The sequence below is a fragment of the Halichoerus grypus genome, chromosome 4, assembly GCF_964656455.1.
Source record: "Halichoerus grypus chromosome 4, mHalGry1.hap1.1, whole genome shotgun sequence".
Classification (NCBI taxonomy): Eukaryota; Metazoa; Chordata; class Mammalia; order Carnivora; family Phocidae; genus Halichoerus; species Halichoerus grypus.
The window spans coordinates 97,182,675-97,197,465 of NC_135715.1; the positions used below are offsets into that span (position 1 = coordinate 97,182,675).

The window sequence follows — 14,791 nt, forward strand, 5'->3', positions numbered from 1 at the left end:
TTTACACTATTAAATTTTTGAGTAATTACACAGCACTGGGTCACCAGAACATGACCTTAATAGTATGACAGTATTTTGCTAACACAGAATTTCTCAAAGTATTCTAAAGATTTTGTCTGTAAATGGAAAAATTATACTTAAGGATGACAAAAACAAGACTTGAATGAGATAAATCAATATCTTAAATCATTAATATTAATTGGTTTTCCCTAAAAGAGGTAAATATATAGGCACTGTAATCATTGTTTGTATTTTTCAGAATTTTCAGATTCTCTATAATAAACATACTATTTCAAAAACAAAGGACAGTAAATGCTACGCAGCTGAATTAGTGATAAACTGATAAATACATTAGTAGCTACTGCAAAAAGAGAAAAGTTGTAAATACTGTTTTCCAAAGCTTAGGTTTCCTTCCTTTCTCCCTCCCTTCCTTCTCCCTCCTAGGACTCTTTTCTTTTAAAAACAACAACAAATACATATATAAAAATATATATACATATATGTGTGTGTGTATGTGTATCTCCAAAACTGAAATTAATATATGTTTCATGCCTTATCATCACTCATTAGTAAGGCGGAGGTTAACTAGGGCGAGAGACATTCTAGCAGCAGCAGCTACCACAGAGCACAGAAGTTGCATTCTATAGGTTCTGCAGGAGGCTCTGACGGTCAACCTCACGTCCCATATATTTGAATAGAGACACTTTCTGAGGCTGAAATTTCCCTGAGTTTATTATTAACAGGATCATCTGAAATATTTGTGTGCCCCAAGTGTATGGAGCTTAATAGCTTAGACAGTCCCATGACCAGTTCATGCACTCCCCCAGACTTCTTAAATATGTGGCTGTAATTGTAAAGCACTGAAGTATTAAGGCTCAGAATTTAATTAGATAATTCACTAGAGATGAGTTACTTTTTCAGGCAGCAGTGCAGGCAGGATTCATTTTACAGTGATTACTTCTTAGTTAAAATAGATATTTATCATAAAGAGGGTCTTGTCTGCAGAGTTACAAACTAGTAGGAACATAAATGGAAATAAATGCATCCAACTCTAGAGGATAACAATACTGTTCTTCTGCAGAGCATCAATTCCAGAAGACAAACACCAACACAGCAAGTATACCACATATAAAATTGATTTGTTCCTTCTATTAGATACAATTTAAAAGATTTATTCAGTTTTTAACTTCTATTCAGAAAGAGCTTATTCTCATGAAGACTGAAGTCCCATCATGCAGAAAGGACAGTTCTAATTATGCCAAAATGACAGTAAATTTAATTAAAGTTCCTGACCTCAAACATAAGACACAATAAGGGAGTTAACAACGTAAAATAAATGGTTAATTTAACTATTCATTAGTCCATTTACTATGTATTTTTAATCCAAACAATAAGAAAACTATAAATGAGAATGAGTTTAAATACTTGTTTCTACAAGTTTGTCTTTACACATTATATATACATTAAAAAATGTGTATATAAAAACACCACTAACTTCAAGGATGGCTTAAAAGTGCAACTATTAAATAATTCAAATGGACCAATAGTTTCAAACATATTATGAAAATATATAAACTCTGAGAAACAAACTGAGGGTTCTAGAGGGGAGGGGGTGGGAAGATGGGTTAGCCTGGTGATGGGTATTAAAGAGGGCACGTACTGCATGGAGCACTGGGTGTTATACACAAACAATGAATCATGGATCACTACATCAAAAACTAATGATGTAATGTATGGTGATTAACAGAACATAATAAAAAAAATAAATGAAAAAAAAGAAAATATATAAAATAAACTGGATTTAAGTGGTTAAATTTAAACTATTTATGACTCAGACTCAAAATAATAAAAAATAATTTTGCCTAATATAAGAAATGTTAAATACTAGACAGTTCCTAACCACAAGTACTCTGATCAAGATTTCAAATCTAGATTTCATATTTTAGAATACTTTATTCTTCTTTAATATTTTCAAATTTATGGCATCAAAATGCATCCCACAGTGATTTAGTTAGCTATCAAAACAAAACAGAAAAAAACTTCTAAGAAGCAGATACAAAAATGAAATGTAAAACCACAAGGCTAGAGAAATATAATAAATGCTACATGAATATTGCAAATAATGATATGCAATACAAGTACCATTTGTCTTATAATAATTAAAATACAGTTGATATGATTTCAATTGAATGAGAAAATAATTATGCCAGAATACAGAATAAATCTATGAAAATATGTAAGGACTTTTTCAAAATGGCTGTGTGATCAAAAGACCAGGATATTTGGGGCTAGAAAGATGGGATAGTGTCCCAGATGTCAAATGGTGAGGTAGGGCCCTTAAGTTAGTTAGTTAGATTTCCAAGTCTCCTACCTCTGTAAAAAATCATATCAATTGAGAGACTGTGGACTCTGAGATACAAACTGAGGGTTCTGGGGGGGGGGGATGGGTTAGCCTGGTGATGTGTATTAAAGAGGGCACGTACTGCATGGAGCACTGGGTGTTATACGCAAACAATGAATCATGGAACACTATATCAAAAACTAATGATGTAATGTATGGTGAGTAACATAACAATAATAAAAAAAATAATAATATCACTGACCAAGAAGCAAGGACTTTGGAATGTTTAAATTGATACATATACTTCCCATGGAATAGACACAATTTGAGTGGTCAACAAAAATTTGCTCCCTCTACTATAATCTCTTTTTAACTAGTTGTCAAAGAAGAAACAGGGTAATAGATAAGAAAATGAGTGATCAGAGAGATGATCCAATACAAAAATCCATTATGCACACACAGATAGATAGATAGATAAATTGACTGATTGATTTACAGTCCAATTGGCAGTAAACTATGATATCTGCAGTGGAATACTATATAGTAGGGAAAACGAACAAGGTACTATCTAATTACCAAACAATGTAGACTTATTTCACAAATTTGTTGAGCTAAAGAAGACATACACAAGACTAGATAATGTATGACTCTATATACAATAGAGTACAAAAACAGAGAAGTCATCTAAGCTGTTAAAAGCTTTAACAGTGGTCCTCCTTGTGGTAGGTAGTGTCTGTAAAGGAGCACAGTAGTGTTTTGCTTCTTGATCTGAGTGATCATTATAAAGATGTGTTCAGTTTGTAAAAATTCATCAGGCTATACTCATAATATGAGTATGTTCCTGTGAGTATGTTACACTTCAACAAAAAATTTAAGTATGAATAGCTTGAATACAATCTTACATATTTTGCGCCAAATCCCATGCATCCTCACTAAGCTACATATAATTATAACATCACAGATTAAGCATCAGTCTTGAAGGGTAAATGAAGTCAGAGTGGTGTCCAAGGTCAGAAAGGAACAGGTGGACATCAAATCCATGATCAAATTATTTTGAAATACTACAGAAAAAAAAATGGTACATCATCTTTCTTAAATGATATTTTTTTCTAAATCACTCTCATGTATATGGCTGCTTAGGTCTTTTCTCAGGTAAAGCTCTTTGATTTTAAGGAATCAGTTTCTCCCTGGGTGGCTCAGTTGGTTAAGTGTCTGACTCTTGGTTTTGGCTCAGGTCATGATCTCAGGGTTGTGAGATAGAGCCCCACATGGGGCTCCGTGCTCAGCGCAGAGTCTGCTTGAGGATTCTGTTTCTCCCTCTGCCTTCCCTGCCCCTCTCTCTCAAATAAATAAATAAATCTTTTTAAAAAAAAATCAGTTCCTCTCAACAGATGGTTCTCAATCTTGAGCATACATCAGAATTACCTAAATGGCTTGTTAAACCACAGATTATGGGACCAACTTCAAACTTTCTGTTTTGGTTGGGTCTTTACAGGGCCCAAGAATTCGAATAGCTAGTAGTTCCCAGGTGATCCCTGAGGCTGCTATTTCAGGACCAATATTAAGAAGTACTATTCAAAAAAAAAAAAAAAAATTAATCTTGAGTCATACATTAGACAAGTTTGGGGAGCTCCTTTGTCTCTCTATTTCCACCAATAAAATAAGAATAACAGCAACTACTATAAAGAAAAATTTTAAGGAATAAGGGTGTCTCCAGGGGGCATCTGGGTGGCTCAGTGGGTTAAGCATCTGACTCTTCATTTCAGCTCAGGTCATGATCTAAGGGTTATGAGATCAAACTCCACAATGAGCCCCATGTACAACCTGCATTGGGCTCTGTGCTATGCATGGAGCCTGCTTAAGATTCTCTCTCTCCCTCTCCCTTTGCTCCTCCCCACCCCGAGTGCACTCTCACTCTCTCTCTCTCTCAAAATAAATAAATAAATAAATAAATAAATAAATAAATAAATAAATAAAATTCTCCAGGTGATTTTGATGTGCAGCCAAGACTGAGAATCACTGTTTTAGTTCTACAAACATTGACTGTTTTCTATGTGCCATTCACTGCAGAAAATTCTATGGGCATTGAAATAAGTGAAGAAAAATTCTTGACTTTAAGGGTCTTATAGTTTAGTGAAGGGGATGCACTCATAAAACAATGTTCTCAATATAATGACAAAAAAATGAAGATGTAAGTATAAATCAGATGCCATGAAAGAATGGAGATGGGCCACTTACCTTCACCTAGCACTTTAAGGAAACATTTGCTAGAGGTTCTGGTTCATTAATTCACACATTAAATTTTAAATTATTTTTTCAGCAACATTGTGCTAGGCATTGCATTTAATACAATTACAGCTGTGATAAATTCTACAAAGCAGAGGCAGCATACCATGAATCTAATGATGAGAGAATTTGACCAAGTCTGAGAAGTCTAGAACAGCTTGATGATGAAAAAGTACAACTGAGTTGTCATCTAAAGAATAAGTAAAAGTTACTGATATGAAGGAGAGAACATGGGGTAGTTTATTCCAGGTAGACGAGGGAGGGAAAATAGTGTTTTGAGGTATGGTAGGAAATCCTGGAAGTGCTGAAAGCAAGGGGCAAGTTGTGAGAGGTGAGGCAGGAAAGGCAGACAGGGCCTTGTAGGCTATCTAATGACTTCTTTTTCCCAAAGAAGCCTGGGGAAAATTTTAAGAAGAATGACAATCAGATTTTTTTTAAAGAGGGAGGGGCCAGGAGGGGCAGAGGAAGAGAGAAAGAATCTTAAGCACACTCCACGTCCAGCACAAGCCTGATACAGGGCTCAATCCCACGACCCTGAGATCATGACCTGAGCCAAAACTAAGATTCGGATGCTTGACTGACTGAACCACCCAGGCACTTGAATCAGATTTTCTTTTTAAAAAGATCAGTTCATCCTGAGTTTGGAAAACTGCCAAAAAAGAATAAGAGTGATTGAATGAAAACATGCCAGGAGCCTGGTATTCTCACAAACAAGAGACCCTGTAAGCACATCATCCCTCCATTGCAGGAGTCCTTATTTATTATTTTTTAGAATATATTTGACATCTAACATTGTGCAAATTTACAGAGTACAACATGTTGATTCGATACATGAAGATTAACATATTGTACTCTATAATCTATCTCCTGATAGGGGGACCATCTTCGCTTCCAATCATAATGACATTTTCTTCCTTTTTCCTCCCACTTACTTATCTTTATCCCCCTTATAATACAGTTAGTGAAATGTTTCTTAGAGCCTTTACCACACTGTAAGATTATTAGAGTCAAAAAGCATTCATCTTTATGTGTCAATAGATTCCTACTACAAGCATAAAACATTCTCAAATTCTGTAGAACAGAAGAATGAGCAAAGAACTATGCTATAGGCCCAGGGAGCCTGGGTGGCTCAGCTGATTAAGTGTCTGCCTTCAGCTCAGGTCATGATCCTGGGGCCTAGGATCGAGCCCCACATTGGGGTTCTCCCTTCTCCTTCTCGCTCTCCCTCTTCCATTCCCCCTGCTTGTGCTCTCACTCCCTCTCTCTCAAATAAATAAAAAATCTTAAAAAAAAAAAAACATGCTATAGGCACAAACAATGAGAAATATTAATAAAAAGAAAAGTGACTTCTCACTTTGTTGAAATTAACTTTTGATATTAGAGAGTAAAAAAATATACATGGAGGAAATAGTCTTTATATTACCATATTAGAATTAATTAATAGTCAAGAGAAAAGATTGAGCCCAAGTTTAATAAAAATTGATATTAATACAGAAATTAATATTTTGGGGGGTTCTCTGCAAAGTATGGAAAATTGCTGGTTTATATTTTACACTACTTATTTAAAATGAAGATCTTGATACAGAATTTTTAAAAACTGTCCATAAACCTATGTTAGTAATCATACTTGCTTTATGACTTTGGACACTATAATTGCCGATCACTGAAGTATTTGTCAAAATAGTATAGTTAACATGAAAAAGGCTAAGAAAAAAGAATCATACTCTTCATACTTCAGACACAAAGACTTGTCAAGTCAAGCTCTGAATAAAGCATTTCAACACTGGGTAACCTACAGATGCATGCTTCAATAATGGAAGCCCACAGGTAACACATAGAAGGATTCAACTGTTGACCTATTTAAAAAAAAAAAAACACCTTCTAAATTTGTCCTATGCTAAATTGACATTTGACTCAGATTGAGGACACCGTCAGGGAGAGGAGGCTAAATCAGCACTCTCAAGCAAGCTACCCTGACACCAAAACATAAACAAAAACAAAAAGTAGTGCTAGATCCTTTACATTGCTCTCTCACAGAATCCTTAAGGCAGAATTACTATCACATGACTTTCCCTTTATATCAGACAATTATTCAGGATAGTAAGTTTAAGAAGTATTTATATTTTCTTCCTCTTCATTACAGCAATGGGGAAACATAGGCTGAGGACACGTGGGTACCCATGAGTCAGGTTACATCTTTCAACTGTGCCGTGTGGCAGCATCAAAACATTCATCAAAAATATTCCTTTGGGGTCTTCCCAGGTGACCATTATTTTGTTCACGTATATAAAAGGTAGGTATTTCCCATTATTATGATCTTTTAGGAAGATTGGTTTTAATCACCACCATAAACAGTTGAAAATAAAATGAAATAAATATATATGGATAAAAACCTACAAAAAAGGGGAAAAAGTACAATGATGTATTTCCATACTGGTGGAAATGTTTCTAAGCCTAGAGACCAAAGAAAACACAGCAAAATAAAAGATGAATTTTATCACATAATTCAAACTTTCTCTTAAGAAAAAAAAAATTAAATCCAAAAAATAGGTGTTATGTTTAAAAAAAGATAATAAAACTAATAATTGAATTACACAAATGTATGTTTCAAAAAAATATACAAAGACTACAAAAGATAAAGGAATTTTATATATATTTACATTATTCACAAAACTAATAAGTCTGAAAATATGTGCTGGGAATGTTAATCAAACCATAAAAACAATTAAATCTTTCCATTCGTAACAACATGGATGGGCCTTGAGGGCATTATTCTAAGTTAAATAAGAGAAAGACAAATTCCATATGATCTCTCTTATACGTAGAATATTAAAAAATTAATTGAAAACTAAGCTCAGATACAGAGAATATATTAGTATTTGCTAGAGATGGGGTTGGGAAGTGTGAGAAATGCGTGAACTGTTTTTATTTGTTGTTTTTGTTGCTTAAATAAATTGAATTAAGGGGCACACCGGGTGGCGTAGTCCGTTGTATCTGACTCGTGGTTTTAGCTCTGGTCTTGAGCTCAGGATCATGAGATAGAGCCCCAACGCAGGCTTCATGCTTAGTGTGGACTCTGCTTCAGATTCTCTCTCTCCCTCTCCTTCTGCCCCTCCTCCCTCAAATAAATAAATAAATATTTAAAAAAATAAATTGAATTAAAAAAAGTTCTGTGAAAGTAACAGGTAACTATTTTTTTTTTTTTTTTTTTAAGAGAGCTAGCACAAGGAGACGGGGATGGAGTGGGGTAGGGAGAGGGAGAGAGAGAATCTTAAGCAGGCTTCATGCCCAGCACAGAGCCTGACAGAGGGCTCTGTCTTATGACCCTGAAATCATGACCTGAGCAGAAATCAAGAGTCAGACACTTAACTGACTGACTCACTCACGTGCCCCTAACAGGTAACTTCTAAGGAAGGGTCATATGAGGCCTTTAAGTTTCTGCCTTTATCTTTTGTATTACTCATTCTGGGGAAATCCAGGTACCATGTTATAAGGACACTCAAGCAGCATTTCAGGAAGAACATCAAGGACAAACCTGAAGCCTCATGCCAACAGTTAGCACCAATTTGCCATCCATGTGAGTGATGGACCTTGGGAGTGTATTCTTCAACCTCAGTTAAGCTGTTGGATGGCTGCATCCCCAGCTGATAGCTGACTGCAACTTCATGAGAAATCCTGAGCCAGAACCACCCAGCCAAGCCAATTCCAAATTCCATTACACAGAAACTGAGCACAATAAATGCTTTTTTTAAAAGTCACTAAGTTTGAGGCAATTTACTGCATAGTAATATAAAACTAATACTGACAGTGTGTGTGTGTGTGTGTGTGTGTGTGAGAGAGAGAGAGAGAGAGAGAATGTGTGCATGTATTTGATTAGTAGATAGTAGATTATCAAGTTAATAACTTTTTCTTTAAAATATAGTTTTATGTTGGTAAAGATGGTAATATAACAAGCCACACATTGCCTAATGGCAGTTATAAACCAACATAACTGGAAAGAAGTGTTTCAGTATATAGCACGAGCCTATATATTGTGCTATACTTGGACCCCCTATCTCACCCTATACAAAAATTAATTCAAAACGAATCAATAACCTAAATATAAGAACTAAAATCATAACACTTTCAGAAAAAAATCATTGGGGTAAAACTTTATGACCTTGAGTTTGCAAATGGATTCTTAACTATGACACCTAAAGCATGTGTGTAGATAAATTACACTTAATCAGAACTTTTTCAAATTTACATATCAAAGGACATTATCAAGAAAGTGAAAAGACAATCTATTGAATGAGAGAAAATATTTGAGTCCTATATAAGAGTCTACTGTTCAGAATATGTAAGGAACTCTTAAACACAACTACAAAAAGAAAAAAAAATAGGCAAAGGAATTCAGTAGGCATTCCTCCAAAGAAGAAATACAAAAGACCAACAGGCATATGAAAATATGTTCAACATCATTAGTCAATAGGGAGGTGTACACCAAAACCACAATGAGATACCAATTCATACACACTAGGATAGTTCATAATAAGAAAAATGGAAAATAACAACTGTTAGTGAGAATACAGAGAAATCAGAACTCATCTATTGTTGGTGGGAATATAAAATGGTGCAGCCACTTTTGGAAAGCAGTTGGGTGGTTCCTCAAAAAGTTAAACACAGAATTAGCATATTACTCAGCAATTCCACACCTCAAAATATACTACAAAAATTGAAAATAGGTACTCAGGAAATTCTTGTGTACAGATGTTTACAGCCTCACTATTCAGAATACCCAAAAGTTGGGGATAAAGCAAATATTCTTCAAAGGATAAGTGAACAAAGAAACTGTAATATATACATACAAAGGGATATTATTTAACCATAAAAAATTAATGAAGTGCTGACCCATACTACAATGTGGATAAACCTCTAAACACTATGGTAAGTGAAAAACGCCAGAAAAAAAGATCACATGTCATATGATTCTATTTACATATCCAAATGTGTAAACCCACAGAGATGGAAATCAGATTGGTGGTTACCAGAAGGTATGGTAGGGGAGAATGAGGACTGACTGATTAATAGGTATGGGGTTATCTTTTTCATTGATAAAAATGTTTTGGAACTAGATAGAGGTGGTAGCTGCACAGCATTGTGAATGTACTAAATGCCACTGAATTGTACACTTTAAGGCAGCTTATTTGGTGTTAACTATTATGAATTTCAGTTCAATTAAACAATGCTATATAGTTTCATTCAGAAATTCCAGTTATGTAAATGTGTCCTATAGAAATATTAAATTCAGGAAAAAGGGAATATACTAAAAATATTTTCAAAATATTTTCAAACATGAAGACAACTAAGGTCCAACAATAAGGAGACTCTGTGAGTTGTTGCAATCTAGCCTTTGATTATAGTTCTCTGGTTCAGCTCATCTGCCTTATAATGAAAATAAAGACAAAATATTGTATAAGAATTTGTTAGTGTGTGGCTATCACTTCCTAACTGAAAAATCTTGGATAAATTTCTAAATCATCAAATCCCACATTTTTCAGCTTTTCTGAAACTAACTTTTCTTCTCTCTGAAATCAGGATAATAATGCCTGCCTAAAATAATGTTTAATATATGATAATTCCCATTTCCCCACTTTTACACATAAAAGTGAAAAGGAACAAAGCACACCAAAGATAATTTTAGTGGATGTGTTTAGGTGGTTGGATTTTGTATGACTGTTTTTTCCCATCTTTGTTAGTGGGCATTATGCACATGCACACGCACACACAAACACATACAGACAGACACAGAGAGTAAAAATGGCATTTAACTACTCTAAAACCATCAAAGATCCCAAATGGCTATCTCAGTACAAACTATAAAGAATAAAATGGAATTCAAGTTCTTCTGTAATCTGAGCTCCACTAGGTATATCGGTTTATTTTTTTCAGTTATTTACCAGTGAGCTAGATAGTCTGAACTAAGTGCTATTCCTCAAAGACTTACTTCTCCTTCCACGAAGCCCCGTGTTATCGGCCCACCTGGAATGCTTTTCTATTCATCTTTACCTGTCTGCTCTTCAAATCTCATCATATGCTGCCTTTCCCAACATGATTATCTGAATGGAAATATTCTCTATTCTTTAATACACTCCTGTAACACCTCACACAATGCTGTGTATAGCGGGATATAAGTGTTTGTGTCATCTTGCCTCTATCTGATGGTATGTTTCTTGAATTAGATATGCGCGCACACACACACACACACACACACACACACACACCCCATGCATTATGTCTAGCTTGGTAGTTTGCACCTGATACGTGACGAATAAATAAAAAGAAAAAAAAACATGAACGAAATAGTATAAGATGTGAAATTTAGTTTGATTATTTTTTACTTCTTAAACTAATAGCTTCCTCTCATTTCCAGAGATTGATGTGTCATAGAGTATCTTTATTTTCCTGAAGAGAAGGCAAAAATAAGAGACAGAATATTAAGATTGGTCCATAGGTATATGTTTCTGGTGTTCACTGTATTTTTTGATAAACTTGATGTATTTTGCTGAAATATCCATTATCCTAATTTTATACATCATATCCCAGAGTAGCAGAACCATTACACATGCCCAACATCAATGTATGAATGATCCAGCTTCCTGGTGCTTGCTATGGTTTGGTGTAATCACTATTTTTTTTTTTTTTTTTTTTTTTTTTTTTTGCCATCTTGATCAGTATGTAGTCATATGCCACGGTTGTTTCAATTTGTATTTACTGAATGGCTAATGATGTTGAACATATCTTCATGAGCTTCATTTGAGATCTGTATGTTCTCTTCAATGAAATGTCTCATGTCTTTGCCCATTTTCTGATGGTATACTTGTTTTGTTTTTTGTAACTTGAGTTTTGAGAGTTTTTCTATATATTCTAGATATTTGTCCTTTGTTGAATATGGGAATAGCAAATACTTTCTCCCAGACTGTAGGGTGGATTTTCATCCTCATAGCAAGGTCTTTTACAGGCCAATAGTTTTTCCTTGTCTATACTGTGACTTTGATATATAGTTTGAGAACTCTTTTCCTATTCCTACATACCATTGATTTTCTGCTATGTTTTGGGTTTTCTAATAGTTTTATAAATTTACATTTTACATTTAAATCCATAATTCATTCTGAGTTTTTATATAGTGCCAGGCTTATATAAGTGTATTTTTTCTTCCACTGAATTACTTTTACACTTTTGTCAAAAATCAGTTAGGCATATTTGTATGGGTCTGTTTCCTACTTCTCTACTTTGTTTCATTGATCTCTATGTCTATCCCTCTGCTCATTCCACATAGTCTTGATTATTGTGGCTACTGAAACATGATTTTTCTTAAGTTCATTATCAGTTTAATACATATTTATAGTAAATTAAAAATCTTCAGGTAAATAATGTTATTTAAAAACTGGGAAATTGTAATATTTTGTTTATAAAACAAGTATTTTTCTTGCTATTACATGTGCTTTTCATAATCTCAATGGATAGAGATATTACAGAGCAAAATTAAAGTAAAAAGGCTGAGATTTATAATAAGAAAAGATGTCTTCCATTATAATCTCCCTGTTTTTTGCAGTGTGAATTATTTTAAATAAAAATATATAAATATGTCTAAAAATATAGCACATGTATACTCCAAAAGACTAAAGTCATTATTTAGAAGGTCCTCTGAGCTGTGAAATTTCATGTGCTCAAAGCCTTTCAATGCATTATATGAGGCCTCCTGCCTTAAGTCTATAAATTTTTATTGTTTTAAAGCACATAAAAATTTCTTGAATGATTTCCAATCATTTGTTTTCCACAGAAACTCATCTGCTGAACTGCCTTTCAACATTTACTTTGCTTCTTAACAGTGCAAATTATATCTAAATACAAAACACTCAACAACCATACATATTGCTCTAATTGTGTGCTGTAGAGCTGACACGGAATAATGAAATGCTAATTGCAATTAGAACGTTTTATTTGTTCAGAACTGATTCCTTGGTTTGACCCACTTTCAGAATTTTCTATAACCACAAGGCTTATGCTCAAATACCACCAAAGAATCCACTGTCCATAACCTGAATCAATGTTTTCACCAGTCCCTTCCCATTATACACACTGCAGCTCAGGGCAGAGCCATCAGGAAACTCCTTCGTCTATACATAAAAGAAACACTCACATTGTATTAAGGCTGTCGTGAAAATGGCAAAAGCCCCCATTTGTCAGATTTGCTAAACACCTGCCACACCCCCCTCTAAACGAGATGGACTAGGACTAGCACACACACCTAGTAGACTGCGCTAGGTATTTGCTAGTCAGTTATGGAAGACAGGACACTTCCTCCAAACCTCTCTCATGCAATATTGCTTATCAGTATCCCCTTGCAGCTATTGGATATGCCAATTTTTTTCTAGGTGAGTAGATGACCAAGTAAAACTATGACTTGTTACCTGAATGCATCACAAAGAAAAGTTTTTTCAAAGAAGATCACTACTTTACCTGTTTGACATCATATGCCAGAAGAACATATTTTAAATCTGGTGAAACTGAATGTTTTGATGCTTTGAAGGTTACCTAGAAATTTAAAAAAAAAAAAAAAAAAAGGCAGTTATAAAAGCAGTGAAAAGCTTAATAACAGAGACATTAATATGCATTTGGGTATGTAGATATTTAAAAAGATCTCAGTTCTCATCACAACACAGTGAGTGGTATAGGCATTTTCATTCTTATTATAAATATGCACATACATGTATATATGTATGTATGATTATTCAAATGGATATAAAAACTTAGAGGCTATACTAGACATTTCCTTAAAAAGAAAATTTGCTAGCATATCTTTTTTATATGTTATCATTTAAAGACTGTTAATATTTTCATTAAAAGAAAAGAAAGGCAAAAAATCACAACTTTTGGTAAGCAAAATGCTTTTATATTTGTATGTTGAATTAAATTAAAAAAAGAAACAGTAACGTGCTGTGATGTCATGATTTTTTGTCTTTGTACTTTTGTTTTCTTATAGGTTGCATACTCGTATTTAAAAGAAGATACTTAAAGACAGAGTCTCTTTAGAGGATACTCCCATAGTAAAATTAATTAAAACACAAATAACTGATTATACTTGATTATAACTATACTGTACCTGCTTAATTTTGATCCTATAATTCTATCATTGAATAGACCTAATGTCAGAAAGAACTGAAAATAAAGTGAAAGAGAAATACATTGAGAGTGGAGAAATAATTTTATTTGAAATAAAGATTGTATTTAATTTCAGATCTAAAGAGAAGGCAAACAAGTTGAGTTAATGCATCAAAAGCCTACAAAATACAAACAAAAGATAAAATGGACTGTATATGCATTATAGGCAAACTAGTTTGTGTGGGTTTTGGAGAGAAATACATATATAAATAATTTCATACACCTTACACCAGGCCGATTTCTATAAGACTGTTATCTGTGAACAATGAAAAAGGGTGAAGTAAGGGTTTTTATACTTAGAAACCCCCAAAACACAATGGAAAAAACAAGAAACTCAGACTAATTAATATTTGAAGGAAGCTTGTGTGGTATAATAAAAAAAAAATGTATTTAGTCTTTTTCTCTGATTCCTTGCATAAAGCTCCTAAAATGCTTGGAATTTTCTGAGTGATAGGAGTGTCATTTGTTATTAATTAATTAAATTAGTTCCCTTTGACCATATTTGGTTTATGCCAGTGAGATGACTCATGGGGTCGAGGTGGGGGGAGGGTAGTTAGCTTCTGTAGGGGGCTACCCACCAAAGGAATCAACCACCTGATTAAAGAATTAGAACTTTCCCCACCATAACTGGAGGTCAGGGCAGATGGAGGGATGGAAGATGGAGTTCAGTCACATGGCCAATGATGTAGTCAATCACACTTACGTAATGAGACCTCAATAAAAATCTGTGAATGATGAAGTTTGGAGGTACTTCCTGGTTAGTAAACATATCGACATACCAGGAGGGTGGCACCTCCCAACTCCACAGAGACAGAGAATATGCTCGGACCCTTCTGGACTTGCCCCATTTACCAGTTCATCTGGCTCTTCATTTGTAGCTTCTAAAATAAGCCAGTATTCCTAAGTATACACTTTCTGTACCTTTCTAGCAAATTATCAAACCTGAAGGAAGATTGTGGG

The 14,791-nt window shown here is 34.2% G+C and overlaps 1 protein-coding gene across 4 annotated transcripts in view; it reads right to left on the reverse strand.

The window, feature by feature from the left end:
* DPP10 (dipeptidyl peptidase like 10) overlaps nucleotides 1-14,791 on the reverse strand; it is a 1,380,361-nt gene that overhangs the window by 285,062 nt on the left and 1,080,508 nt on the right. For all 4 annotated transcript variants that reach the window (XM_078070688.1, XM_078070689.1, XM_078070687.1 and 1 more), the window contains one exon: nucleotides 13,130-13,204. In XM_078070688.1, coding sequence (XP_077926814.1) covers nucleotides 13,130-13,204 — 75 coding nt within the window. The remainder of the gene's footprint in view (nucleotides 1-13,129; nucleotides 13,205-14,791) is intronic.